This window comes from Salvelinus alpinus, chromosome 28 (genome assembly GCF_045679555.1).
Source record: "Salvelinus alpinus chromosome 28, SLU_Salpinus.1, whole genome shotgun sequence".
Taxonomy (NCBI): domain Eukaryota; kingdom Metazoa; phylum Chordata; class Actinopteri; order Salmoniformes; family Salmonidae; genus Salvelinus; species Salvelinus alpinus.
The window spans coordinates 9806393-9832788 of NC_092113.1; the positions used below are offsets into that span (position 1 = coordinate 9806393).

Genomic DNA, 26396 nt, shown 5'->3' on the forward strand with positions numbered 1-26396 from the left:
AGAAATTGCAGCCCAAATAAATGCTTCACAGACTTCAATTAGCAGACATCTCAACATCAACTGTTCAGTGACTACTGCGTGAATCAGGCCTTCATGATTGAATTGCTGCAAAGAAACCAGTACTAAAGGACACCAATAAGAAGAGACTTGCTTGGGCCAAGAAACACGAGCAAACACTTAACCAGCATGGCTACCACAGCATTCTGCAGCAATACGCCATCCCATCTGGTTTGCTCTCAGTGGGACTATCATTTGTTTTTCAACAGGACAATGACCCAACATACCTCCAGGCTGTGTAAGGGCTATTTGACCAAGAAGGAGAGTGATGGAGTGCTGCATCAGATGACCTGGCCCCCACAATCACCCAACCTCAACCCAATTGAGATGGTTTGGGATGAGTTGGACCACAGAGTGAAGGAAAAGCAGCCAACAGGTGCTCAGCATATGTGGGATCTCCTTCAAGACTGTTGGAAACGCATTCCAGATGAAGCTGGTTGAGAGAATGCCAAGTGTGCAAAGGGTGGTTACTTTGAATAATCTAAAATATAAAACATTTTGATTTGTTTAACACGTTTTTGGTTACTACATGATTCCATATGTGTTATTCTATAGTTTTGATGTCTTCACTATTATTCTACTATATAGAAAAAATAAAGAAAAACCCTTGAATGAGAAGCTGTATCCAAAGTTTTGACTGGTACTGTATGTAACATATGGTTATTGGTGAAACTCACTCAGCCTGAAGTGTCCCCACTTGCACTGCCAAATAGCTAGCTTTTCGGTGGTGCTACTAGGTAAGATGCTTCAGGAAAGCAGTCGTTTGCAAGGCGGAGGCCCTGTGGTCGAGCCTTTGTATGAACCGAATCAGGAACTCGCAATGCAAGCAGCGTGACTTCCTTTACACTGGTGCCAGGACCCTCACCAGCAGTTGCGCTCTGCTAAAAACTGGGGTCACTGTGGAGTAAATTGGGTGGTGAATGTATCACATGGGAATGCGTGAAACTCACTCCGCAACCTGAAGTGTCTTGTGCCGCTGAATAGCTAGCTTTTCTGGGGTGTGACTTAGAGACTTCTGGAGGGCGGTCAAGTGCGTTTGCGAGGCAGAGGTCCTGGGTTCGAGCCTCTGTATGAGTTGAATCAGTGCAGTAATCAATAACAATGTAATACTAAAAATAACATACTCTGTCCAGGGGCCCCCCTTGGGTACACATTTAGTTTTTTGCCCTAGCACTACAAGGGTGATTTTCAAATAATCAAAGCTTGATGATGACTTGGTTTTTTGAATCAGCTGTGTAGTGCTATGGCAAAACCTACAAATAAGGTATTTAAAAATAAATAATTTAGTAGCAATAATTTAAAAACATGCATACCAATCAGGTTTCTGGGTCAGAATTAACATTTGAAGGTTTAGCCTCAGCATGTGTTTCAAGTTTTATGTTAACTTTGACCTAAACCTGGTTAATGTTTTGTTTTCTCTTTATTGTAGTTGCTGGGAGCACTGTACAATGTATCTTTACAAAATTGTGTAGCTACAATGGCGGAATCGATTATGCTCAGTCGCGGGTCACCGGTATATGGCCTGGGACGTGAACGCGCAAAAGTGGTGAGGGAGGAGCGCCTTCTCAAAGGTGCAGCTTCCAGAAACATCTCTTTTCCATAAAATATGTTTCAAACTAGTTTTAATTGGGAAGGCAGATAAAGCGTTTTTATCAAGTAATCTCTTTAGCATGTGGAAACACAGAATCCTACTCATTACTCCACATGCTCCCACATCACTTGGGTTTTGAGCCGATTTCGCCGTGGGCTTTGAACAGGGCAACTGTTTTTTCGCCATTGAGGCAGCCCGGTTCCAAAATGTATGCAATCAACTTTCACCCGGTGCAAAACTCGCTTTGCCGGGCCAGATTAATCTAATCCCCTGTCTTGGTCGTCTGTCTGGCTCTAGCTCATAGGTCTGGCTCTGTCTTGTAGGCGGTGTTGGTTTTCGACATCATTTCTCTTGTACCAATTAATTTTCAGTGCAGCCATATTTCTGAAAAACTGGCAACCAATGAGGATTTCTATGAATCTGGCTCGAGCGCCCGGTAGGCGTATTTTGCGCCGGGTGAAATTTGATAGCATTCGTTTTGGAATCTGGCTGACTCCCGGGCGTGAGCCAGGTGACCTGCTCAAAACCCACTGCGAAGTCTGCTCAAAACAAAGTCGCATAATTAAGAACGTGGAGTAATGAGTAGGACTGTGTTTTGTTTCCGAAGTGATTGCTTAAGATAACGCTTGATGTGACTTCCCAATTAAAAGTCGTTGGCAAATTAAAACGTATGTACGTTCCTTTCCCGTTCACGTCACGGGCCATAGACCGATGCCCCGCGGTTTAGTTTAATCGAATCCGCCCATTGTTACGTTTATCGAGAGGAAATAATTGACCAATTATATTAGAGTGGGCGGGACTATGGCTGGGCATAGTCCACTGCATCGTTTTTCGTTCCTCCCAGTTCGATCGGCAACGGGAGAGAGGAAAGTTGAGAGCCCGAAGGCAGCAGCCCCCACCACCGCCGGCCCAGGTTACCATCTAGCACCGGGAAATACACTAGAGAGCCACCGCCGGCATTACCAACCAGAAACCATGAGCAGCGAGGCCGAGACACAACAACCGCCGGAGCCTGCTGTGGATTCGGAGAGCCCACCCAGCCCGCCAGCTACAGCTTCCGCGGGGGATAAGAAGGTCATCGGTAACGTTAAGCTACATAACGTTAGCCAAGTGGAACATTATTGAATTCCAAATTAGATTTTATTGGCACGGTAACGTTGTTTTCAAACATGAATCAAACTAGATACGTCTAAATAAATGTCTAAATAATTGTAGTTAACTAAGTTAGTAACTAGGATGGCTAGCGTGAAATCGTTAACTAAAACGAACGTTATGTTCTCATCAGATGTATGTTAACTAAAGTGCCAATTCAAAATGTCAGTTGGTTTAACGTTTTTCTACTTCATACGTTACCTAGCTGACGTTACCCAAATTCTCAGAATTTACTAACTATAGTGCTTAGATACTATAACTCGTCAGTATGCTGACCATATATATATGTGAGTCAAGTTCCGAGGTAATGAATACTGGAAGTTAGCCTGTCCTCCATATCCGCTGTCTCAGGCATCTATGTCCTAATAGTGATTTAGCCAACCGCAGCTAGCCTTTCTGTTAAATGGCTTGAAAGAGTTGATATTGGCCTTGTTCGTGACCGATTACCGGACCCCCAAATACTGGTTGCACATAAAATAACACAGATCCCATGACCAGGATAGGTACTACACAACGTGTATTTTACGCAATTCTCATTTCGAACGTAATTGTAGCCCTTTTTAGGGAGTTGGAACAATGAATTGGAGGCCAACGACTGCACACAGAGCCACGATTGCAATCGTATGATATCCCTTTGTTTGCGGAGATGCTAGCTTGCTGGTTAGCCTTAGCACGATGGCTATCAAGCAAACTAAGGTAGCTCGTTACTAACGTTATATCGCTAAATTTCGATAACTAGCTAATGTTATGTTTCACCTCCCCCAGAATTTGTATTTTGTGCAAACTTAGTTAAGTTGCAGATGGAGTAGCTAGCCAACCAACTAGCTTCCCATTATGTAGAGTGGATAGTGGCGACCAAAATGTCCGCCTCGATGTTCGGATTCTATTAATTTCTTTTGTCCAGCTTTGGCTGACAATTTCACTGTTATCGCGCCTAAAACCTTACCCATCACCCGCGTAAGAAATACTCACTCGGTGCCCATGTGGGTATTTATTTGAGTTGTTGAATAACAGGTTTAAGCATCCTGGCCCGTATCCAACCACATGGTTGAGACCAGAGGCGATATGCTAGCTAAGTTAGCTACAGTAGCTAGCTAAGCTTGCTTGCTAAATCGCTAGCTAGCATCTTAGGGCGCGACACCACGTGTAAAGATTCAAGCACTTCCTTGTGCGCATTGAAACTGGGGTAATGGTTTTGCATTTCTAGTTCCGGGCAGTAAATGATTATCCGCCCAGGTTACACATTATACCAGACACGCTGATCAGTTGTGTACATGGCGTAGAACACGTTGAACGTCTAGGTTGGTACTTGTAAGCTCTGGCCTCATAAGACCCTCGTCACTTAGGACGGTCATTATTGCAAGCTAATAATATGCGTTGGACCATGCCATAGCAGCTGGCAGACAAACACCAAGGGTTTAGCGACGGAATCTATAAAAAGCTCACCAGTTAATTATAACTTGCTTCCCCAGTGTATTTTCCTATCCTGGTTTGTGTCTGTAATCTTTCATTATCAGTCTTGCCATTTGATTGCCCACATGAAGTGCTCTTGACCCATTCCCCCTTTGAGTAATATTTGAATGAGAACGAAAGCAGCTAATGTGCACGGTACATCTTTGCAGGGCTATTTATTATAGTTATAGTTGGTAACTCAGCTACATTTTTATCTTTTTCAGCAACTAAGGTTTTGGGTACAGTCAAATGGTTCAACGTCAGAAATGGCTACGGGTTCATCAACAGGTATGTTGCACCCTCCTGGGCGTGTCCAAACGCCGCAAATATGAAGTGTGTGTGAAAGAACATTCTCAATCCTATTATGGCTTTGATTTGCTTACAAAGCTGGGAAGCAGGTTTGGCTGTCCGGCGGCATGCTCTTGTTGTAACAATTAAGCCAGATGGTACTGTTAAAAGCTGTTGGCCTCAATTATAAAACAGACATATCTTTTAATCCAGTGGTTTTTATTGGCCTAAATGTAACTATTCGCATTCTCCCTTCTACCACTAGGAATGACACAAAGGAAGACGTCTTTGTCCACCAGGTAACAAGCTCAAGTTCTCCACGGATCGAGTAATGTATTGTGTAACCTTTCACCCCTTTCCAGGAGTCAAAATCAGATTACAGTTGGTGTCCCAAAGGCAAAAGTTTATAATGAAATGTTATGCTTTTTTTTTTAGACTGCCATAAAGAAAAACAACCCAAAGAAATACCTTCGCAGTGTTGGAGATGGCGAAACTGTGGAGTTTGATGTGGTTGAGGGGGAGAAGGTAGTTGCAGGCTCATATACATTAATATGCCTTAATATGTTTGGGAATGTTTAAAGCTTGAAATATGAGTTATAGATCTGTCACTCTCATTGAAAGCAAGTCTAAGTGGTAGAGCTGTTCTGTGTGCTTCCTGTTAAGTGTAGTTTTACTTACACTAGCTGAAAATAAAATAGTTCTGGTTATGGAAAATATATTTCAGTGGTTTCGGCTGTACAATCATTCTCTACACAATATTTGCTTGTTTTGGCACAAACTGAAATTAGGCAAACTATAATTTTGGCAATCAGGAAATAGCTGCGCGATTGCCGCCTAGTGCACCTTTAAGGCATCCAAATGTACTCTAACATCACGTACCTCCTCAGTTGTGATTCTAACGTGCCTGGTTAGTTTTGACTAGTCATCAATGCTATGCAACATAACCTAATAAATAACAATTTAGTGGGTGCTTATATTTGTCCTATTAAGTATTGTGTGTATTGGAAACGTTTTTATTGCATATCCCAACTTTCCCTGAGACACCCCCGGGGAGTGGGGTATGGCATCAATTCCCTAGAGCAATTAGGATTCAGTGCATTGCTCAAGGGTACATTGACAGATTTTTCACTTTATTTGCTCGGGTATTCGAACTAGCAACTTTTCGGTTACTTGCCCAATGCTCTTTGACCACTAGACTACCTGCCGCCCTAAACTTCTCCAGAATGGTAGTGGTCCGAACAGTGTGTTTGAATCTCTTCCCAGGGAGCAGAGGCAGCCAATGTGACCGGCCCAGCGGGTGTCCCAGTCCAGGGGAGCAAGTATGCAGCTGACCGGAACCGCTACAGGCGGTACCCCCGCAGGAGGGGCCCAGCCCGTGACGGCGAATACCCGGACAACTACCAGAGTGACGGCGAGGGTGAAGGAGAGCGCCCCCCCCGCAAGAGCCGCGAGTGTGCTGAGAGTGCCCCAGAAGGAGAGATGCAGCCCCAGCAGCGCAGGCCCCCCTTCCCCGGGAGACGGCGCTACCCCCCATACTTTGTACGTAGACGCTACGGCCGTCGGCCCCCGTACACCAACGCACCTCGCGGAGAGATGACTGAGGTACGCTGTCACAGGCACTCCTGAAGCAGTCCGGCCCCGTTCCAGTGATGTCATACACACTCTCATCGAACACGCGCGCTACACTTGGTTTTGGCCGGACAAAACCAAACCTCAAGTGTATTAGTTAACAGACCAATACAGGTTCACCAAAATAGGTCTACATAGTCTATATACTGACAGGACCTAAAATTGGCTCCAAACCACTGGTCAACAGACTACAATTAAACCTTGAGTGTGTTGGTCAACAGACCAATACAAGTTGACCAAAATAGGTCTGTCAATCGTCACAAAACCCCCAAAGCGTTACACCTGCTGTTGGTCGCCACACGAGCAGAGACTAAAATATAGTATGGTGGCTGGTGCTTCTTTCTATCCAGATAATAGGTAGAATCTACCGCACACCAAGGCAAAACTGGAATAACAGGAAACGTGCAAAACTGGAAAAACAGGGAAGTGTCTCCCCACAGAGGCAAATTAATTTAATGGTAGCTAAGCTTTCTGTCAGTCAGTTGTCATCAGAGCATATCTTTTCCTGTTTTTTCACATTCTTTCTATACAATAGTGAGTTTCAGACCCGGATCTGGGTTGAGTCAGGACTTCGTGAGCCTTGAGTGATTTATGACTGTGACTAACTCTTGTTTGTTTTTAGGGTGGCGAAGGTGACGAGAACCAGGGAGGTCCAGACCAGGGCAACAAACCAATGAGACAGAACTACTACAGAGGCTTCCGACCAAGGTTCGCATGTTGTGTTTATTGACAAGGCTGTAAGAAGGGGTTATAACCTCAACACGGATGGACCCAGAACTTAATTGAGCAGCTGACCTATTACAACAGAGTTTAGTTCTGGGTTAACCAAGATGATCCCTAAGTATTATGAAATGCATGACCCTGGTGAATTGGCCAAACTGTATCTATGGGCTATGATCTTAAATAATTCCAGAACCAAACAATGTTTGTAAATATCAATGCTGTTGAAATGATGATTTTCTCATGTCTCTTCTCTGACAGAATAATGGAGAGAGCATAAACACCTCTGATCTCAGCATGTTCACATTTGCTTGCCCCTCAACAACCCTGTTTAATTTGAGAAATATTTTTTTTCCCATTTTGAATGTCATTGTTTTGTCAAACCGTAGACCGTTTGGTCGTAGATATTTCCACTTCACAATAGCAGCTCTAGCAGGGCAGAAATTTGACCAACTGACTTGGTGGTTGCATGCTATGACAGTGCCATGTTCAAAGTCACTGAGCTCTTCAATAAGGCCATTCTACTGGCAATTGTGTATCTATAGAGATTGCATGGCTGTGTACTCAAATGTTTTATACACCTGTCAGCAACGGGTGTGGCTGAATCCACATACCTTTGTGTGATTGTCTCAATTCAGTCTTATTTAGATATACATTAGATTAAAGTAGACTCAGAGCAAAGAGATATATTGCAGTTGAGGAACAATTGGAAAATAATTCCGCTTTGAAAGTTAAACTTGTAACCACACTTGAGAAAATGTAATTATTAGTGGTTACATTTCAAATTCCCGTCCTTAAAATGGAATTTGCTGTCATGTTATGGGTGCTAGGGGCCATCTTGAGGTGAGGCAGATGTTAAAGTGTGTGTCCCCTCAACTCCTACAGCAGGGGTGGCGGTCCACCCCGTCCCAGACCGGTGCGGGACGGCGATGGGGAAAACAAGGAGAACCAGGATGGTGATGGTGAGAACCAGGAGCCCCGCCAGCGCCGCTACCGCCGAAACTTCAACTATCGCCGCAGACGCCCACAGACTGGCGGCAAGCCCCAGGATGGCAAGGAGGCCAAGACCGACGGCGAACCATCTACAGAGAAAACGCCCGCTCCCGCGGCCGAGCAGGGCGGGGCTGAGTAGAAACTGCCGGCATACCATCGTCCGGGTGAGTCCCCAACACACACATTGCTACTCAGCATACCCGATTTCTGGGGGGGAAATTATAAAATCCTATGCAGCAAGCATGCTGGATTAAATTAATGCAGTCAAGCTTAATTTATTCGATTTAGGACTGCAAGATTATTCATGGTAAAACGTACAAATAAATTAACTTTTTCCCACACGCACGCTGGCATAGATATTTATTGTATAGGTTGGAGAAACAGGTCCTTATTGCTTAACTTCTCTGGGATATGTGGGACGGTAGCGTCCCACCTAACCAACAGCCAGTGAAATTGCAGGGCGCCAAATTCAAAACAGAAATCTCATAATTAAAATTCCTCAAACATACAAGTATTATACACCATTTTAAAGATAAACTTCTCGTTAATCCAGCCAGGGTGTCTGATTTCAAAGAGGCTTTACGGCGAAAGCACACCAAACGATTATGTTAAGTCAGTACATAGCCACAGAAAAACACAGCCATTTTCCCAGCCAAAGATAGGAGTCACAAAAAGCAGAAGGAAATAAAATTATTCGCTGACCTTTGATCTTCATCGGATGACACTCATAGGACATCATGTTACACAATACATGTATGTTTTGTTCGATAATGTGCATATTTATATTCACAAATCTCGGTTTACATTGGCGCCGTGTTCAGAAATGCGAATTAGAATTAAAGATACACTTGTTCTTAATGCAACTGCTGTCAGATTTCAAAGAAATGTATGGAAAAAGCACACCATGCAATAATTGGAGACGGCGCTCAGATATAACAACATTTCTCCGCCATGTTGGAGTCAACAGAAATACACCATAAATATTCCCTTACCTTTGATCTTCATCAGAATGCACTCCCAGGAATCATAGTTCCACAGTAAATCGTTGTTTTGTTCGATAATGTCCATTACTTATCTCCAAGTATCTAGCGCAGATGCAGGCGAACGTCGGACGAAAACGTCAAAAAGTTATTACAGGTCAAACTAAGTAGAGAATCAATCTTCAGGATGTTATCATATCCAATAACGTTCCAACCGGAGAATTCCTTTGTGTCTCTAGAAGTAATGGAAAGCAAGACGATATCATTTGGAATGTGCGTAACCAGGAACTGGCATTCTGCCAGACCACTGACTGAAACACGTCCCATCCGGCTCCATTCAGACTGACATCTAGTGGCGTAGGAAGTGCAAACAGAGCCATATCTTACAGGGATTTGAATAGGCGATGAGTTGAACATCGACCAGCCTCAGAATTCTCACTTCCTGTTTGGATTTTTTCAGTTTTTTTCCTGCCATGAGTTCTGTTATACTCAAGACAGTTTTAGAAACGTCAGTGTTTTCTATCCAAAAGTGAAAATGCTGCCCCCTATCACAAAGTTAAAGATCAATTTAGTGATGTGCGAGTGTCGTTAATAAAATACATGCATTGTTGCATTAAATCTGCGACCCGATTCAGTGGAAAAGTCCATATCAGATGGCCATTGGTGTAGTGTCCTGGGCCAGTTCACTCGAGTTCTAAAGCCAGGCTCAGTCTGCACTTTCTATTGACACTGTGCTCCATCGCCCAAGGCAGGGGCAGAATGAGGTAATGCCATGGATTTGATAAAGCAAACTGGCTGCCTGTTTAGTCCTGCCATTGTGCCAACCTCTGCCCCGGTTGCACATTCATATCAGTTGACTGATGTAAAGGGATTTGATCAGTAATGTATTTTCTTTAACAGTCTCCCTCTTTTCTCTACAGTTGTCATCAAGAAGAAACAAAGATCTGAGCAATAAGAAAGATTTGACTTGACGATCGTCTTAAGCTTGCACCATGAATTTGACCAGATTACCACCGATTGCCTGCAGAATCTATGCAGACCTGTTTTGTTCCATTATTTTTGTGACAGCTAAAAAAAAGTTTGGGGGAAACGGCAGATGTTTTTCTAAAATCGGTCCTAAGTTTTTACACCAAATGGTTTTTAAAAGTAATTTGATATCTGGTCAGTTGACATTTTTAAATAACTTTTTATGTATTCAAACATGAATTTTAACAACGCAAGCTCAAATAAAAAGTCAAAGGAGAACTGTTGACTCAACTGTTTGTTTTGCACCAATGGTCTGTCCAAATACATGACAACCACTTGGTTGGGTATACTGTAGTTTTGAATATTTATTTGGCACTTGCAGGCATCATACACAATTCTTAACATTGATGGGGAAGGCATTACTGACACTGTCAAATGAATGTAAAATAGAAATACATTTACAGAATAACTGACATTATTCATACAACACTACCATTTCAAATGTACATGGCAACTACTTCCTGGCCAAGCAAGTGAGGACTACTGATATGGAGGTGGGGGTGTTGGTTGGCTAAACGTTGGTCTCCTTGCGCAGACGCTTCATACGCTGTACATTGTTCTCCATAGCAATGCGGTTGGTGATCTCCGTGGCACAACTGGCAGGAAACCAGCCTCTCTCTCCATCCCTCATCCTCTCCCCATGGCACCAGTCTACAACAGGAAGGAAGATATTTTGGTAGCAATATGATTTAAGATTATCCTAACCTCAGTTTATAGACGCGTCAATGCATTATTTGCCTTAAAGCAGCAAACCGCACTCCATGGTTTCACTAAAAAGCTGAGGGATGGGGTTTGAGAAGTAACCAAACCTATGGATGCAAGGACTGACATGGGTGAAGCTATACTTTTGATTCAAACATGGATTAACGACAGTTGAGGTAAACTAAGGAGGCATTTCTTTAAATCAATGGGTACATACTAATTTACAAGTCCCAAAATTGATGTAGCTGCTGCAGGTTGCCCCTTAAGTGTTAGCGCTAGGTTACTCGTTTCTATCCAGACTTACCCTCTTCTTTCTGCAGGAGGATGACTACCTCTGCTTGCTGCAGGCCTAGCTCGTCTGGCTCCTTGGGCATGTAGGCTTTGGTGGCCTCATACTGCGGCAGGCCTGAAACACACCACCATAAAAAGGCCCACTAAGTTAACCAATGTCATTGAAATGGAAAGCAGATACATGTAGCTAGTCACATTTGAAATTGTTGGCACCCTTGAAAGAAGCAAATTGTTTAAGTAAATGTAATGATTAGTATAGATAAATCAAACATTTAATCTGCATTAACATTCAAGTTTAAGGAACTATTGTGGCTTCCTGTTTCACTGGGGTCTAGAAATGGGTAACATGAATGTAAAAGCCCTTCTGCTGTTTTCCATGGTGATGGATGACCTTCATAAAAAATAAAAACAGGCAACGGGTACAAAAATTGCAAACGAACAAATTTACCACTAAGGGAACATTTAGGTTTGGTAGATGACTTGGGAAAACACTTTTGCCTCCCAAAAGAAAAAGGCCATGGCCACAGTTGGAGAATAACAGAACTTAGTCGCATCTTAGGGTCTCAATCTACAATGAGACACCATCTCCATGCCAATAGGCTATTGAGATCACATGTAAACACCTTTATGCTATTTAGCAAATCAAGGTGTTTACTAAATAGCATTGGCACTTGGATTGGAACCGGATGCTCTGGTCAGATGAGACGGAACTCTTTGACCACGCACACCAGTGGTGGGTTTGGCCTTGAAAGGAAGCATATGCAGAAAACCTCATACCTACTGTAAAATATTAAACTTGGCCGCAAATGGATCTTCCAGCAAGACAATGACCTCAATCCACACTTTATTGACCCAAAAAAACATCAATATTTCAATCACAATGGCCATCTGTCTCCAGACTTGAACCCCATTTAAAACTTGTGGTTTGAATTGAAGAGGGCAGGCCATAGGCTCAGACCGAAGTATGGCCCTGGAAAGATTCTGTGGTCTAAGATGCCAATATGTACTTTAATCTCATGAGACTTAGCTTTTTTCTAAGTGATATCCTTGCAAGAGGGTATTGAAAACAGGTTGCAATAATTTACATCCATGTGATATTTTTTTAATTGTATTAGTATAAAATAACACTTCCCAATACAATGTAGCTCAGTATTTGAATAATTTAAAGCGTTTTGTGTGAAACTCCATGAGCTGGCACACACCCCTGACTAATGGCGAGTAAACTAGGCTTTAAAAATAGTCATAGGACCTCCCGAGTGGCGCAAGACATTGCTACAGACCCAGGTTCAATCCCAGGCTGTGTGCAGCTGGCCGTGACCGGGAGACCCATGAGGCGACGCGCAATTGGACAAGCGTCGTCCGGGGAGGGTTTGGCCGGCCGGGATGTTCTTGTCCCATCACCTAGCGACTCATGGCGGGCAAGGCGCATGCACACTAACTTGTCGTACGGTGTTTCCTCCGACACATTGGTACGGCTAGCTTCCGGGTTAAGCGAGCAGTGTGTCAAAAAGCAGTGCGGCTTGGCAGGGTCGTGTTTCGGAGGACTCATGGCTCTCGACCTTCACCTCTACAGAGTCCGTCCGGGAGTTTCAGCGATGGGACAAGACTAACTACCAATTGGGGAGAAAAAGTGGTAAAACAGTTTTAAATGTAAATAGTCAAGCATTCATGATATTACCCTGCAGAAGGCACTGATCCCGAAACATTGGTTTACACAAATTACTGGGAGCTTATATACTGTATATAGTGTGCAATAATTTTTATAGCATGGTCTTTTTTGCTCATCTTTATCAAGGGTGCTAATCATTTCAGATGTGATTGTATATGCCATCAGTGTCTTCAATTTGAGCCAAAAGGTGCAAGTCATTTGATAAGGGAAAATATAGGTGTGCCTCAGGAAAGTTTATTCCATCAAGTTGTGCTGCAGTTCAGAAAAGGTTGGAAACAGATATACTGCTTATGTTATCTACGGTAAATAGCCAAAAGATGGCCAATATCCAGTGGTGGACTAGTGAACTACATGTAGTTCAACTAGTAATTGAACTACCTTTTGCAGTAGTTTAATTAAATCCCAAATATTGGTAGTGTTTTCAGTAGATAATTACTGATTTTCCATGTAGGGGGTCTAGATAACCACACTACTGTTTTGGCAAAAATAAAATAGGGTATTATTGCCCTTCACCCATGTCTCGGCATCAGACCTGCCTAATTCTCATTTGAAACATGTTTGTGTTTAAAAGGCCAAATTATACATTCTGATAAGGCATTTCAGATTTGCATATGATTTTTCAAAAAGTAGATCACTAGATCCAAAGTAACGTCAGTTAGAACTATATTTTTCTTAAGGTTTAGTGTAGCTTAACTTCTTTCAGTGTGAAGTAGTTGGTCAATTATATTTGAGTAGCTTCCCCCAACACTGACATCACCATTCAGCATCAATCAAGGTAAATTGCATCTAATAATCCTACCGTCTGCACTGGTCCTGTTCTGCTTGTGCTCCCGGAGAGCACTTACCCAACGAGCACGGTCGACCCTTGAAATTAAGACAAAGATCAGACACTCAAATGATTAAAGAACATGGCATTGTTAGTAGAAACTGATTGTATCAGTTAGTGGTGCATTCCAAAGCATGGGGAAAGCGGGTGAGGAGATTGATTATCAGTTTCACTTTTGGTAAAGATGCTCTACAGACTATCCTAACTCTGACCCTTATTCGAAACCTAACCGTAACCCTAGCAAGCAGTTGCTTATCAACAGATAATATGACCATCTGTAGAACATCTACAGATGGACTATCCAAATAAGGTGTGACCCCACTTTGTTTCCACAACTTTCTCCAAAAATGCTAGCCATGATATTCTGGATTTTGCTAAATTACTAGTTAATGAATTTTAAGCTAAAACTATCCCTATAAACATGTGGTATAATGCAGTTACAGTGCATTCGGAAAGTATTCAGACCCCTTCCACATTACAGCCTTATTCTAAAATTAATTAAGTCGTTTTTTCCCCTCATCAATCTACACACAATGACAAGGCAAAAACAGGTTTTTGGAAATGTTTGCAAATATATTAAAAACAAACTGAAATATCACATTTACAAAAATATTCTGAACCTTGACTCAGTACTTCGTTGAAGCACCTTTGGTGGCGATTACAGCCTCGAGTCTTCTTGGGTATGATGCTACAAGCTTGGCACACCTGTATTTGGGGAGTTTCTCCCATTCTTTTCTGCAGATCCTCTCAAGCGCTGTCAGGTTGGTATTTGGAATTTTATTAGGATCCCCATTAGCTGTTGCACAAGCTACTCTTCCTGGGGTCCACACAAAACATAAGACAAAAACAGCTCAAGGACAAAACTACATACATAAAAAAATAAAAATAAGGCACACGTAGCTACATATCAATGCATACACACAAACTGTCTAGGTCAAATAGGGGAGAGGCATTGTGCTACGAGGTGTTGCTTTATCTGTTTCTTGAAACCAGGTTTGCCGTTTATTTGAGCAATATGAGATGGAAGGAAGTTCCATGCAATAAGGGCTCTACATAATACTGTACATTTTCTTGAATTTGTTCTGGAGACTATGAAAAGACCCCTGGTGGCATAAGTGTGTGTGTAAGTTGACTATGCAAACAATTTAGGATTTTCAACACATTGTTTCTTATAAATCAAATCAAATCAAATTTTATTAGTCACATACACATGGTTAGCAGATGTTAATGCGAGTGTAGCGAAATGCTTGTGCTTCTAGTTCCGACAATGCAGTAATAACCAACAAGTAATCTAACCTAACAATTCCACAACTACTACCTTATACACACACAAGTGTAAAGGGATAAAGAATATGTACATAAAGATATATGAATGAGTGGTGGTACAGAACGGCATAGGCAAGATGCAGTAGATGAAATAGAGTACGGTATATACATATGAGATGAGTACTGTAGGGTATGTAAACATAAAGTGGCTAGTGGTACATGTATTACATAAAGATGGCAAGATGCAGTAGATGATATAGAGTACAGTATATACATATGAGATGGGTAATGTAGGGTATGTAAACATTATATTAAGTGGCATTGTTTAAAGTGGCTAGTGGTACATTTTTACATAATTTCCATCAATTCCCATTTTTAAAGTGGCTGGAGTTGAGTCAGTATGTTGGCAGCGGCCGCTAAATGTTAGTGGTGGCTGTTTAACAGTCTGATGGCCTTGAGATAGAAGCTGTTTTTCAGTCTCTCGGTCCCTGCTTTGATGCACCTGTACTGACCTCGCCTTCTGGATGATAGCGGGGTGAACAGGCAGTGGCTTGGGTGGTTGTTGTCCTTGATGATCTTTATGGCCTTCCTGTGACATCGGGTGGTGTAGGTGTCCTGGAGGGCAGGTAGTTTGCCCCCGGTGATGCGTTCTGCAGACCTCACTACCCTCTGGAGAGCCTTACGGTTGTGGGCGGAGCAGTTGCCGTACCAGGCGGTGATACAGCCCGACAGGATGCTCTCGATTGTGCATCTGTAGAAGTTTGTGAGTGCTTTTGGTGACAAGCCCGAATTTCTTCAGCCTGTGACGCAGTCAGTTCTCAACTCTTAGCCAAGAGAGACTGGCATGCATTGTATTTATATCAGCCCTCTGATTACAATTAAGAGCAAAACGTGCCGCTCTGTTCTGGGCCAGCTGCAGCTTAACTAGGTCTTTCCTTGCAGCACTGGACCACACAAACTACTGGTTGCTCGACATTTTCTTTCTCTCCAGTATTGAATAGTTTACAGTCCGGTTGAAATATGATTGATGTTAAAAACAACCTGAGGATTGATTATTAAAAACGTTTGACATGTTTCTACAAACTTTACGGATACTTTTTGGAATTTGTCAAGCCTTGATGACCTGCCTAAGGCTGTGGAATACTGAACATAACGCACCAAACAAAGAGTTTTTTTTATATAAAAATAATCTTTATCGAACAAAAGGAACATTTATTGTGTAACTGGGATTCTCGTGAGTGCAAACATCCGAAGATCAAAGGTAAGCGAATAATTTTATTGCTTCTCTGGCTTTCGTGACCAGGTGTTCTTAATGTTTTGTCTAGTGAAACTCAAACACTTGGATTGCTTTCGCTGTAAAGCATATTTTCAAAATCTGACACGACAGGTGGATTAACAACAAGCTAAGCTGTGTTTTGCTATATTGCACTTGTGATTTCATGAATATAAATATTTTTAGCATTTTTTATTTTATTTGGCGCTCTGCAATTCAGCGGTTGTTTATGAAAATGATCCCGCTAAAGGGATCCGTGCGTCAAGAAGTTAAGGAATAATTTGGATCAAATACAATGCTCTTAGTTTTAGAGGTGTTCAGGACCAGTTTATTACTGGCCACCCATTCCAAAACAGACTGCAACTATTTGTTAAGGGTTTAAGTGACTTCATTAGCTGTGGTTGCTGATACGTATATGGTTGAATCATCAGCATACATGTGGCTTTGTTAATGCCAGTGGCAGGTCATTGGTAAAAATAGAAACGAGTAGAGGGCCTAGAGAGCTGCCCTGCAGTACACCACACTTTACATGTTTGACATTAGAAACGCTTCCGTTAAAGAAAACCCTTTGAGTTCTATTAGATAGATAGCTCTGAATCAACGATATTCCGGAGGTTGAAATCCCATAGCGCTTAAGTTCTCAACAGGTTATGGTCAATAATATAAATTTCAACCAATCATCAGTCATTCGTGTCAGTGCAGTACATGTTGAGTGCCCTTCTCTATAAGCATGCTGAAAGTCTGTTAATTTGTTTACAGCGAAATAACATTGTATTTGGTCAAAAAAAGATCTGCTGTTAGAACCAGTAAAGGCCGCTTTACCACTCTTGGGTAGCGGAATTACTTTGGCTTCCCTCCAGGCCTGAGGACAAAGACTTTCCTCTAGGCTCCGATTAAAAATATGACAGATGGAAAGCTACGGAGGATGGTGGCTGACTATAGCCAAGCCTAAATTGTCAATGATTTTTCCACCTCTCCTACACTAACTTTCTCTTTCATTATTACATGTATTTTTTTATGCATGAATATAATTGCTCACTGTTTGTCGTGGGCATTTCCTGCCTAAGTTTGCCAATGAAATAATAATTAAAATAATTGGCAACATCAAATGGTTTTGTGATGAATAAGCCATCGACAAAAGATGGAGTTGAATGTCTTTCTGCCCATAATTTCAAGTACAAGTTTTTTTCCATCATTCTTTATATCATTGATCTTGGCTTCATAATACAGTTTCTTCTTTTTGTTGACTTTAGTCACAATCTCAATTTGCAGTAAGTAAACCAGTCAGATGTCAACCATACAGTTTTTCAATTCCTCATCAATCCATGGAGCCTTAACAGTTCTAACAGTCAGTTTCTTAACAGGTGCACGTTTATCAGTAATTGGAAGAAGCAATTTCATAAATTCATCAAGTGCAGCGTCTGGATGCTCCTCATTAATCACATCAGACCCACAAATATTTTTAATATCCACAGCAAAATCTTTTGTATGATCTCTTATACACTATTTTAGGCCCACCTGTTGGAACTTTGGCTTTCCTAGATCGCCACTATATTGTGATCACTGCATCAAATGGGTACGGATATAGATTTAGGACAAAGTTCTACAGCATTACTAAAGATGTGATCAATACATGTGGATCATCTTGTTCCTGTAGTGTTTGTAAACACCCTGGTAGGTTGATTAATAACCTGAACCAGATTACAGGCACTGGTTACAGTGATAAGCTTCCTCTTGAGCAGATGAAAACCAGTCAATATTCAGGTCCCCAAGAAGGTATACCTCTGTTTACATCACATACACTATCAAGCATTTGACACATTATTTAGATACTGACTGTTAGTACTTGGTGGCCTATAGCAACACCCCAAAAGAAAAAGGCTTTAGATGTGCCATGTGAACCTGCAACCACAACACGTCAATAAACACAAAGATTTTCTCTAAGCATTACAGGGATATGGCTCTGAATATATACAGCAACTTCTCCTCCATCAGCATTTCTGTCTCTTCTATGAATATGATATCCTTGTATTGCTACTGATGTACCAAATTAATTATCTAAGTGAGTCTCAGAAATGTCTAATGTGAATGTTCTGATGTTAGCAAGTTATTGATTTCATGAACCTTATTTCTAAGACTACATATATTGATATGGGCCATTTTCAGCCCTTTCCTGAGTAGCTTAGAGAGACCAAGCAATACATTAAAAAAAACACATTCAGCAGTCCATTAATCAATTTGTGTGTGCGTGCGCTGCGGGGTTACGAACCCATAGGCTAGGCTCTCATCACTTGCAGGCTTCTGGAGGGAGGGTGGACAATGAGCCTGTCGTAGCGGATGTACGCAATGTCCCCACACACTCTGGCACCTTTCATGGCTGGGATCAGTGCTTTCCTCTGGCGCACAGCTTCAGGATAGTCCTCGTTGAGGAAGATATACGTTCCTCTCCAGTTCTTGGCTCTTTTCAGAACAGCTACCTTGTTCTTGAACCTCAGGGATTTCACCACTATCGGCCTGGGCCGGTGGTGGGTTTACCAGTCCTGTGTTGTCATTGTTAGCTTTCATTGTTAACATGGATTCACGCACAGAACTAATGTCCTCTCTAAAATGACTTACAGATTGCTGTCATCTTGCCGTTCTCCTGTTTCAACTCGTACCTTGGGAGAACTGCAAACTGTTCTTCAGGTCCTGGACCTCTGGTCAGGTCGTCCATTCTTTTATTAGTAGAATCGACGAGTATTTGGACAAAACACTTGAAACTATTTTCTTGTTGTAACAACTGCTTATGTCTCTTTTTGTTCGTTTAAAAGATCCTTCACGTGTGATAGAGAGACACCACTGGCACTGTCCTCAACGGTACTCCCGCCGGCTTTGGTCCTTGTCATGGTAGCTAGCAATGTATGTTAGGCTGTTACTCCTCGCAGTTCCAGAAAGGGCAGGTCACAGGGAAAATTGAAAACATCAGGGATCTACAGTCACAAACCCGGGACAATCTGCAGTCCCAGCCACAATGGCTAACCGCGTCGCGGGCTGCGTTCAAGAACACTGCACTAGCTTGACGTCCAGCTAGCTAGCAGCGACGCCAAATAGCTCCTCAGACCCGTCCTTAGTCGGCAGGATCACTGGAACAATACAAGCAGTCCCAGCAACTGATGCCAACTGCGTCGCGGGAACCAATATAAGCTAGGTAGCTACCAAGAACTTTCCAATATACTTTTAAACAAACAAAACCAAGCTCTTCCTCGTACAACAGGAAGTGACAAAATTAAAGTCTACATAGCTGGATGGGGAGCGTCGCTGCACAGCTATTTTCAGGTCTCGCCAGAGATGCTTGATCGGGTTCAAGTCCGGGCTCTGACTGGGCCACTCAAGGACATTCAGAGACTTGTCCCCAAGCCTCTTCTGTGTTGTCTTGGCTGTGTGCTTGGGGTCGTTGTCATGTTGGAAGGTGAACGTTCACCCCAGTCAGAGGTCCGGAGCAAGTTTTCATCAAGGATCTTTCTGTACTTTGCTCCGTTAAGCTTTCCCTCGAGCCTGACTAGTCTCCCAGTCCCTGCTGCTGAAAAACATCCCCACAGCATGCTGCCACCATGCTTCACTGTAGGGATGGTGCCAGGTTTCCTCCAGATGTGACGCTTGGTATTCAGGCCAAGGAGTTCAATCTTGGTTTCATCAGAACAGAGAATCTTGTTTCTCATGGTCAGAGTCCTTAAGATGCCTTTTGGCAAACTTCAAGCGGGCTGTCATGTGCCTTTTACTGAAGGGTGGCTTCAGTCTGGCCACGCTACCATAAAAGCCCGATTGGTGGAATGCTGCAGAGATGGTTGGTCTTCTGGAAGGTTCTCCCATCTCCACAGAGGAACTCTGGAGCTCTATCAGAGTGACCATCAGGTTCTTGGCCCCCTCCCTGACCAAGGCCCTTCTCCCCCGATTGCTCAGTTTTGCTGGGCTGCCAGCTCTAGGAAGAGTCTTGGTTGTTCCAAACTTCTTCCATTTAAGAATGGAGGCCTTTGTGTTCTTGGGGAACTTCAATGCTGCATAAATTTTTTGGTACCCTTCTCCAGATCTGTGCCTTGACACAATCCTGTCACTGAGCCCAACAGACAATTCCTTCAACCTCATGACTTGATTTTTACTCTGACATGCACTGTCAACTGTGGGACTTTATGTAGACAGGCGTGTGCCTTTCCAAATCATGTCCAGTCAGTTGCATTTACAACAAATGGACTCCAATCAAGTTGTAGAAACATCTCAAGGATGATCAATGGAAACAGGATGCACCGGAGATCAATTGCAAGTCTCATAGCATAGGGTCTGAATACTTATGTAAATAAGGTGTTTGTTTTGTTGGAATACATTTGCAAACATTTCTAAAAAGCCCCCCACACCTGATTCAGAGGGGTTGGGTTAAATGCAGAAGAACCATCAGTTGGACAACTGACTAGGTACCCCCCTTTCCTAAAAAACTGTTTTTGCTTTGTCATTGTGGGGTAGTGTGTGTGTAGATAAATTTAAAAAATAATTTTAGAATAAGGCTGTAATGTAACAAAATGTGGAAAAAGGGAAGAGTACTTGACGAATGCACTGTATATGCGTTAAGACTTATCATGAACAACTGCCTTATGATGACCCTGACTAAATACAATTCTGATAACATAAGCCTTAAGACTTAAAGAAAATGACTCATACATGCCTGTAACCAGTTGTTGACACGTATTGGACTGAATGAGAGTGAAAGAGCTAGTGATACCTGGACTCAGCGACCAGAGCGATCTCCTCCGGTCTCCCCTCGCTGTTCCTCGACATCAGCAGCCGCAGAGACAGGTGGGCGGAGCCTCCCTTGGCGGGTGGTGATGTCCGTCCCTCCATCTCCTCCGCCGATTCCACCTCCACATTCACCAGCGTGGCATAGTCCATCACCACATAGCTCTCGTCACTGGACACATGAATTACATGTTCATGTGTGTTTGAAACATATCCTGTACATGCATGTATAATATCACCACACACAGTACCAGTCAAAAGTTAGACACCAACTCATTCAAGGGTTTCATTTTTTAAACAATTTTCTGCATTGTAGAGTAATAGGCTGAGACAAAACTATGAAATAACACGTATGGAATCATGTAGTAGTCTGAAAAGTGTTAAAACAAAATATATATATATATTTTAGATTCTTCAAAGTCACCACCCTTTGCCTTGACAGCTTTGCACACTATTGGCATTCTCTCAACCAGCATCATGAGGTAGTCACCTGGAATGCTTTTCCAACAGTCTTGAAGGAGTTCCCACAGATGCTGAGCACTTGTTGGCTGCTTTTCCTTCACTCTGCGGTCCAACTCATCCCAATTGGGTTGAGGTCAGGTGATTGTGGAGGCCAGGTCGCAGCACGCCATCACTCTCCTTGTTCAAATAGACCTTACACAGCCTGGAGGTGTTTTGGGTCATTGTCCTGTTAAAAAACAAATGATAGTCCCACTAATCCCAAGCCAGATGGGATGGCGTATCGCTGCAGAATGATGTGGTAGCCATGCTGGTTAAGTGTGCCTTGAATTCTAAATAAAATCACTGACAGAGTCACCAGCAAAGCACCCCGACACCATCACACCACATGTGTAGATCATCCGTTCACCTACTCCTCGTCTCACAAAGACGACAGTTGGAACCAAAAATCTCAAATTTGGACTCAAGACCAAAGCACAGATTTCCGTCGGGCTAATGTCCAATGCTTGTGTTTCTTGGCCCAAGCAAGTCTCTTCTTATTGGTGTCCTTTAGTACTGGTTTCTTTGCAGCAATTCGACCATGAAGGCCTGATTCACACAGTCTCCTCCTGAACAGTTGATTTTGAAATGTGTCTGTTTCTTGAACTCTGAAGCATTTATTTGGGCTGCAATCCGAGATGCAGTTAACTCTAATGAACATCCTCTGCAGCAGAGGTAACTCTGGGTCCTCATTTCTTGTGGCGGGCCTCATGAGAGCCAGTTTCATCATAGTGCTTGATGGTTTTTGCGACTGCACTTAAAGAAACGTTAAAAGTTTTGAAAGAATGACTGATCTTCATGTCTTAAAGTAACGGACTGTCGTTTCGCTTTGCTTATTTTAGCTGTTCTTGCCATAATATGGACTTGGTCTTTTACCAAATAGGGCCATCTGTATTCCAACCCTACAACTGATTGGCTCAAATTCATTATGGACTAACTAATGAAGCTGGTTCAGAGAATGCCAACAGTGTGCAAAGCAGTCATCAAGGGAAAGGGTGGCTACTCAAATATGTTTTGATTTGTTAAACTATTTTTTGGTTACTACATGATTCCATGTGTTATTTCATAGTTTGTCTTCACTATTATTCTACAATGTAGAAAACAGTAAAAATAAATAAAGAAAAACCCTTGAATGAGTTGGTGTCCAAACTTTTGACTGGTACTGTATACAGTCAGGTCTATAATTATTAGCACCCTTGATAAAGATGGGCAAAAAAAAGTAGTATATTATACTGATACAATTTCACAAGTCATAAAAAAATTATTATATATATATTTTTTTTAAATCAGGGGGTTAAAAATTGCCACCCCTTTTCAATACTCTAGCACACTCCCCTCATGAGGATAAAAACAGACTTTTGCTAAAAGGTTGTGAGATTAGAGAAGACATTGTGTTGAAATTAGAACATTCCGCCATACAGAATCTTTCCAGATCCTTGACATCCTTCCTCTGCACTTATGAACTGCTCTCTTCAATTAAAACCATAGGTTTTCAATTGGGGTACAAGTCCGGAGACAGATTACCATTACAAATTGTTGATTTTGTGGTCAATTAACCATTTTTGTAGATTTTGATTAGTGCTTGGGGTTATTGTCTTGCTCTAAGATCCAACAGTTGGCATGACTACGGAGTAGGCAAAAGCACAAACAGATCTGGGACCAGGCTTCTCTCGACAGTCATTGTGACCTGAAGAAGATTGTAAGATTGCCTCGAGACACAGTTTTGAACATGACACCAGCACACTGGCATATCGCTTCCTCTCACCGTTGACATGGATATAGCCTTCTAACTCAGGGGCATGGACACACACACATGCTGACTGGAGTCTGCTGAACAGACATGGTGTAAGAGGGTTCTAGGAATCCCAGGCATGCTCAGCAACATTTTCCCTCCCTCTATCCTCTCCTACCTTCCATGACAGGTCACAGCTGGCCCTACTCAAACCCCCCCATGTTGCTAGAATACGCCCTGGGACAAATGTTTTATGGACGGAGGCCAGAATTAAAAATCAAACCACATTGCGCCGACATCAAACTGCATTTAACTTTTAATCTCAGCCCATAAAGATTGGTATTGTCAAAGGCTGAGGCTCTCTCACCTCTTCTTTTTGGTGACGATGAGCACGTCGTTGAAGAGGAACAGGTAGTAGCTCCTGTGGCTGAAGGCCTTCCAGAAGATACTGAGCTCCTCAGTGCAGACGGCCAGCTCCCCACGCTTCTGCAGCCACCGTGATGACGACACCAGTGGGAAAGGCTGAGGACAGATTCAGGTTTATTTTATTAATTAAAAAAGGTACTCGGTCACAACACATTTAAAATAAGATGGCTCAAACAATAAGTATAAATAAACTGGTAAAAAAAGCTAACAAGACAAACAAAAATGTATCTTGAAATGTAGAGCTGTGAGTGAAGGTCTGCTTGGCCGTACCTTGATCTTGCCAAACTCCATCTGCTTCTGAATAGTGTACATCTGTTCCGTCCTCTCCATTCGCCTTGCTCCGTTGTTGCAGCTATTCACCAACTGATGGGATGAGAACACATGTAACAAAAGTAATACATTTTACTTAGATCTATTTTGGTTGCACAATGCTCAGTAATCCAACACACAGCAAAGGAAATGTACTGTGCATTCAGACCTGGACTTTTTCCACTTTGTTACATTACAGCCTTATTCTAAAATGTAAACTCAGCAAATAAAATAAAAATGTCCTCTCACTGTCAACTGTGTTAATTTTCAGCAAACTTAACGTGTAAATATTTATGAGCAACAAGATTCAACAACTGAGACAAACTGAACAAGTTCCACAGACATGTGACTAACAAATGGAATAATGTGTCCCTGAACAAAGGGGGAGGGGTCAAAATCAAAAGTAACAGTCAATGCAACTGGTGGCCACACCACACCAATGTCAGAACGCTGACATTCCGGTCTTGCAGGAATTCACGCAAAGAACAAACATGGTCACATTGTCATGCTGGAGGGTCATGTCAGGAGGAGCCTGCGGGAAGGGTACCACATGAGGGAGGAGGATGTCTTCCCTGTAACGCACAGCGTTGAGATTGCCTGCAATAAGCTCAGTCTGATGATGCTGTGACACACATGGCCTGGGGCGGCAAGTAGCCTAGTGGTTAGAGCGTTGGACTAGTAACCGAAAGGTTGCAAAATCGAATCCCCGAGCTGACAAGGTAAAAATCTGTCATTCTGCCCCTGAACAAGGCAGTTGTTCCTAGGCCATTATTGAAAATAAGAATTTGTTCTTAACGGACTTGCCTAGTTAAAAAGGTAAAATAAAATTTAAAATTTAGAAAATTTACGCCCCAGACCATGACGGACCCTCCACATCGATCCCGCTCCAGAGTACAGGCCTCGGTGTAACGCTCATTCCTTCAACGATAAATGTGAATCCGACCATCATCCCTGGTGAGACAAAAAAAACGCAACTCGTAAGTGGAGAGCACTTTTTGCCAGTCCTGCCTGGTCCAGCGATGGTGGGTTTGAGCCCATTGGCGACGTTGTTGCCGGTGAAGACCTGCCTTAGAACAGACCTACAAGCCCTCAGTGCAGCCTATTGCGGACAGTCTGAGCACTGATGGAGGGATTGTGTGTTCCTGGTTTAACTCGGGCAGTTGTTACCATCCTGTACCTGTCCCGCAGGTGTGATGTTCGGATGTACCGATCCTGTGCATCTGTTGTTACACGTGGTCTGCCACTGCGAGGACGATCAGCTGGCCGTCCTATAGCGCCGTCTTAGGCGTCTCACAGTACGGACATTGCAATTTATTGCCCTGGCCACATCTGCAGTCCTCATGCCTCCTTGCAGCATGCCTAAGGCACGTTCACGCAGATGAGCAGGGACCCTGGGCATCTTTCTTTTGGTGATTTTCAGAGTCAGTAGAAAGGCCTCTTTAGTGTCCTAAGTTTTCATAACTGTGACCTTAATTGCCTACCGTCTGTAAGCTGTTAGTGTGTTAACGACCGTTCCACAGGTGCATGTTCATTAATTGTTTATGGTTAATTGAACAAGCAAGGGGAACAGTGTTTAAACCTTTTACAATGAAGATCTGTGAAGTTTGGGATTCTTACAAATTATCTTTGAAAGGCAGGGTCCTGAAAAAGGGCCGTTTCTTTTTTTTCTGAGTTAATTAAATAAAAGCTCAATCTACACACAATATCCAATAATGACAAAGCAAAAACAGGTTTAGAATTTGCCACTTTATTAGCAGAAATACCTTATTTACATAAGTATTCAGACCCTTTGCTATGAGACTTAAAATTGAGCTCCGGTGCATCCGGTTTCCATTGATCATCTTTCAGATGTTTCCACAACTTGGAGTCCACCTGTGTTAAATTCAGTTGATTGGAGATGATTTGGAAAGGCACACACAACTGTCTATATAAAAAGGTCCCACAGTTGACAGTGCATGTCAGAGCAAAAATCGAGTCATGAGGTTGAAGGAATTATCTGTAGAGCTCAGAGACAGTATTGTGTCAAGGCACAAATCTGGGGAAAGGTACAAAAAAATATTTATGCAGCATTGAAGTTCCAAGAACACAATGGCCTCCATCATTATTAAATGGAAGAAGTTAGGAACCACCAAGACTCTTCCTAGAGCTGGCCGCCCGACCAAACTGAGCAATCGAGGGAGAAGAGCCTCGGTCAGGGAGGTGACCAAGAAGCTGATGGTCACTTTGACAGAGCTCCTGAGTTCCTTTGTGGAGATGGGAGAACCTTACAGGACATCCATCTCTGCAGCACTCCACCAGAACTTAACATGAAAACAAGATTCTCTGGTCTGATGAAACCAAGATTAAACTCTTTGGCCAGAATGCCAAGCGTCACATCTGGAGGAAACCTGGCACCATCCCTACGGTGAAGCATGGTGGTGGCTGCATCATGCTGTGGGGATGTTTTTCAGCGGCAGGGACTGGGAGACTAGTCAGGATCAAGGGAAAGAGGAACGGAGCAAAGTACAGAGAACTTGCTCCAGAGTGCTCAGGACCTCAGACTGGGGCAACGGTTCACCTTCCAACAGGACAACGACACTAAGCACACAGCAGTGGCTTCAGGACAAGTTTCTGAAAGTCATTGAGTGGCCCAGCCAGAGCCCGGTCTTGAACATCTCTGGAGACCTGAAAATAGCTGTGTAGCGACGCTCCCCATCCAACCTGAGAGGATCTGCAGAGAAGAATGGAAGAAACTCCCCAAATACAGGTGTGC

At 42.8% G+C, this 26396-nt stretch overlaps 2 protein-coding genes and 1 non-coding gene across 5 annotated transcripts in view; 2 read left to right on the forward strand and 1 right to left on the reverse strand.

Annotated features, from left to right (window-relative positions):
- Positions 1–2123: 2123 nt before the first annotated feature.
- ybx1 (Y box binding protein 1) lies at positions 2124–10107 on the forward strand. 2 transcript variants are annotated; one of them, XM_071371554.1, is made up of 8 exons: positions 2124–2729; positions 4477–4540; positions 4806–4839; positions 4976–5065; positions 5804–6079; positions 6792–6877; positions 7775–8046; positions 9783–10107. In XM_071371554.1, the coding sequence occupies exons 1-7, from the start codon at positions 2450–2452 to the stop codon at positions 8019–8021; spliced, it is 1077 nt and encodes a 358-aa protein (XP_071227655.1). In that variant the 5' UTR covers positions 2124–2449; the 3' UTR covers positions 8022–8046; positions 9783–10107. The 2 variants fall into 2 exon arrangements, with proteins under 2 accessions (XP_071227655.1, XP_071227654.1); XM_071371553.1 differs by having other exon boundaries at positions 2435–2729; positions 5804–6142.
- On the forward strand, positions 7108–7188 carry LOC139558055 (small nucleolar RNA SNORD111). The gene has a single exon (XR_011671546.1). It is a non-coding gene; the product is annotated as a small nucleolar RNA SNORD111 (small nucleolar RNA).
- A 61-nt stretch (positions 10108–10168) lies between the features above and the next one.
- The window catches only part of arhgef16 (Rho guanine nucleotide exchange factor (GEF) 16), a 36573-nt gene continuing 20345 nt past the window's right edge, over positions 10169–26396 (reverse strand). For both annotated transcript variants that reach the window (XM_071371551.1, XM_071371552.1), the window contains exons 10-15: positions 23606–23698; positions 23277–23431; positions 20666–20851; positions 13350–13414; positions 10895–10996; positions 10169–10539 (exon numbers count right to left, since the gene is read on the reverse strand). In XM_071371551.1, coding sequence (XP_071227652.1) covers positions 10400–10539; positions 10895–10996; positions 13350–13414; positions 20666–20851; positions 23277–23431; positions 23606–23698 — 741 coding nt within the window. In that variant the 3' untranslated portion in view covers positions 10169–10399. The remainder of the gene's footprint in view (positions 10540–10894; positions 10997–13349; positions 13415–20665; positions 20852–23276; positions 23432–23605; positions 23699–26396) is intronic.

Coding starts and splice junctions, on each gene's coding strand:
- ybx1 (XM_071371553.1), top strand. CDS start 2,450: ATGGCTGGGCATAGTCCACTGCATCGTTTTTCGTTCCTCCCAGTTCGA. Junction 6,143..6,791: donor CTCGCGGAGAGATGACTGAG/GTACGCTGTCAC, acceptor GTTTGTTTTTAG/GGTGGCGAAGGTGACGAGAA. Junction 6,878..7,774: donor TACAGAGGCTTCCGACCAAG/GTTCGCATGTTG, acceptor CAACTCCTACAG/CAGGGGTGGCGGTCCACCCC.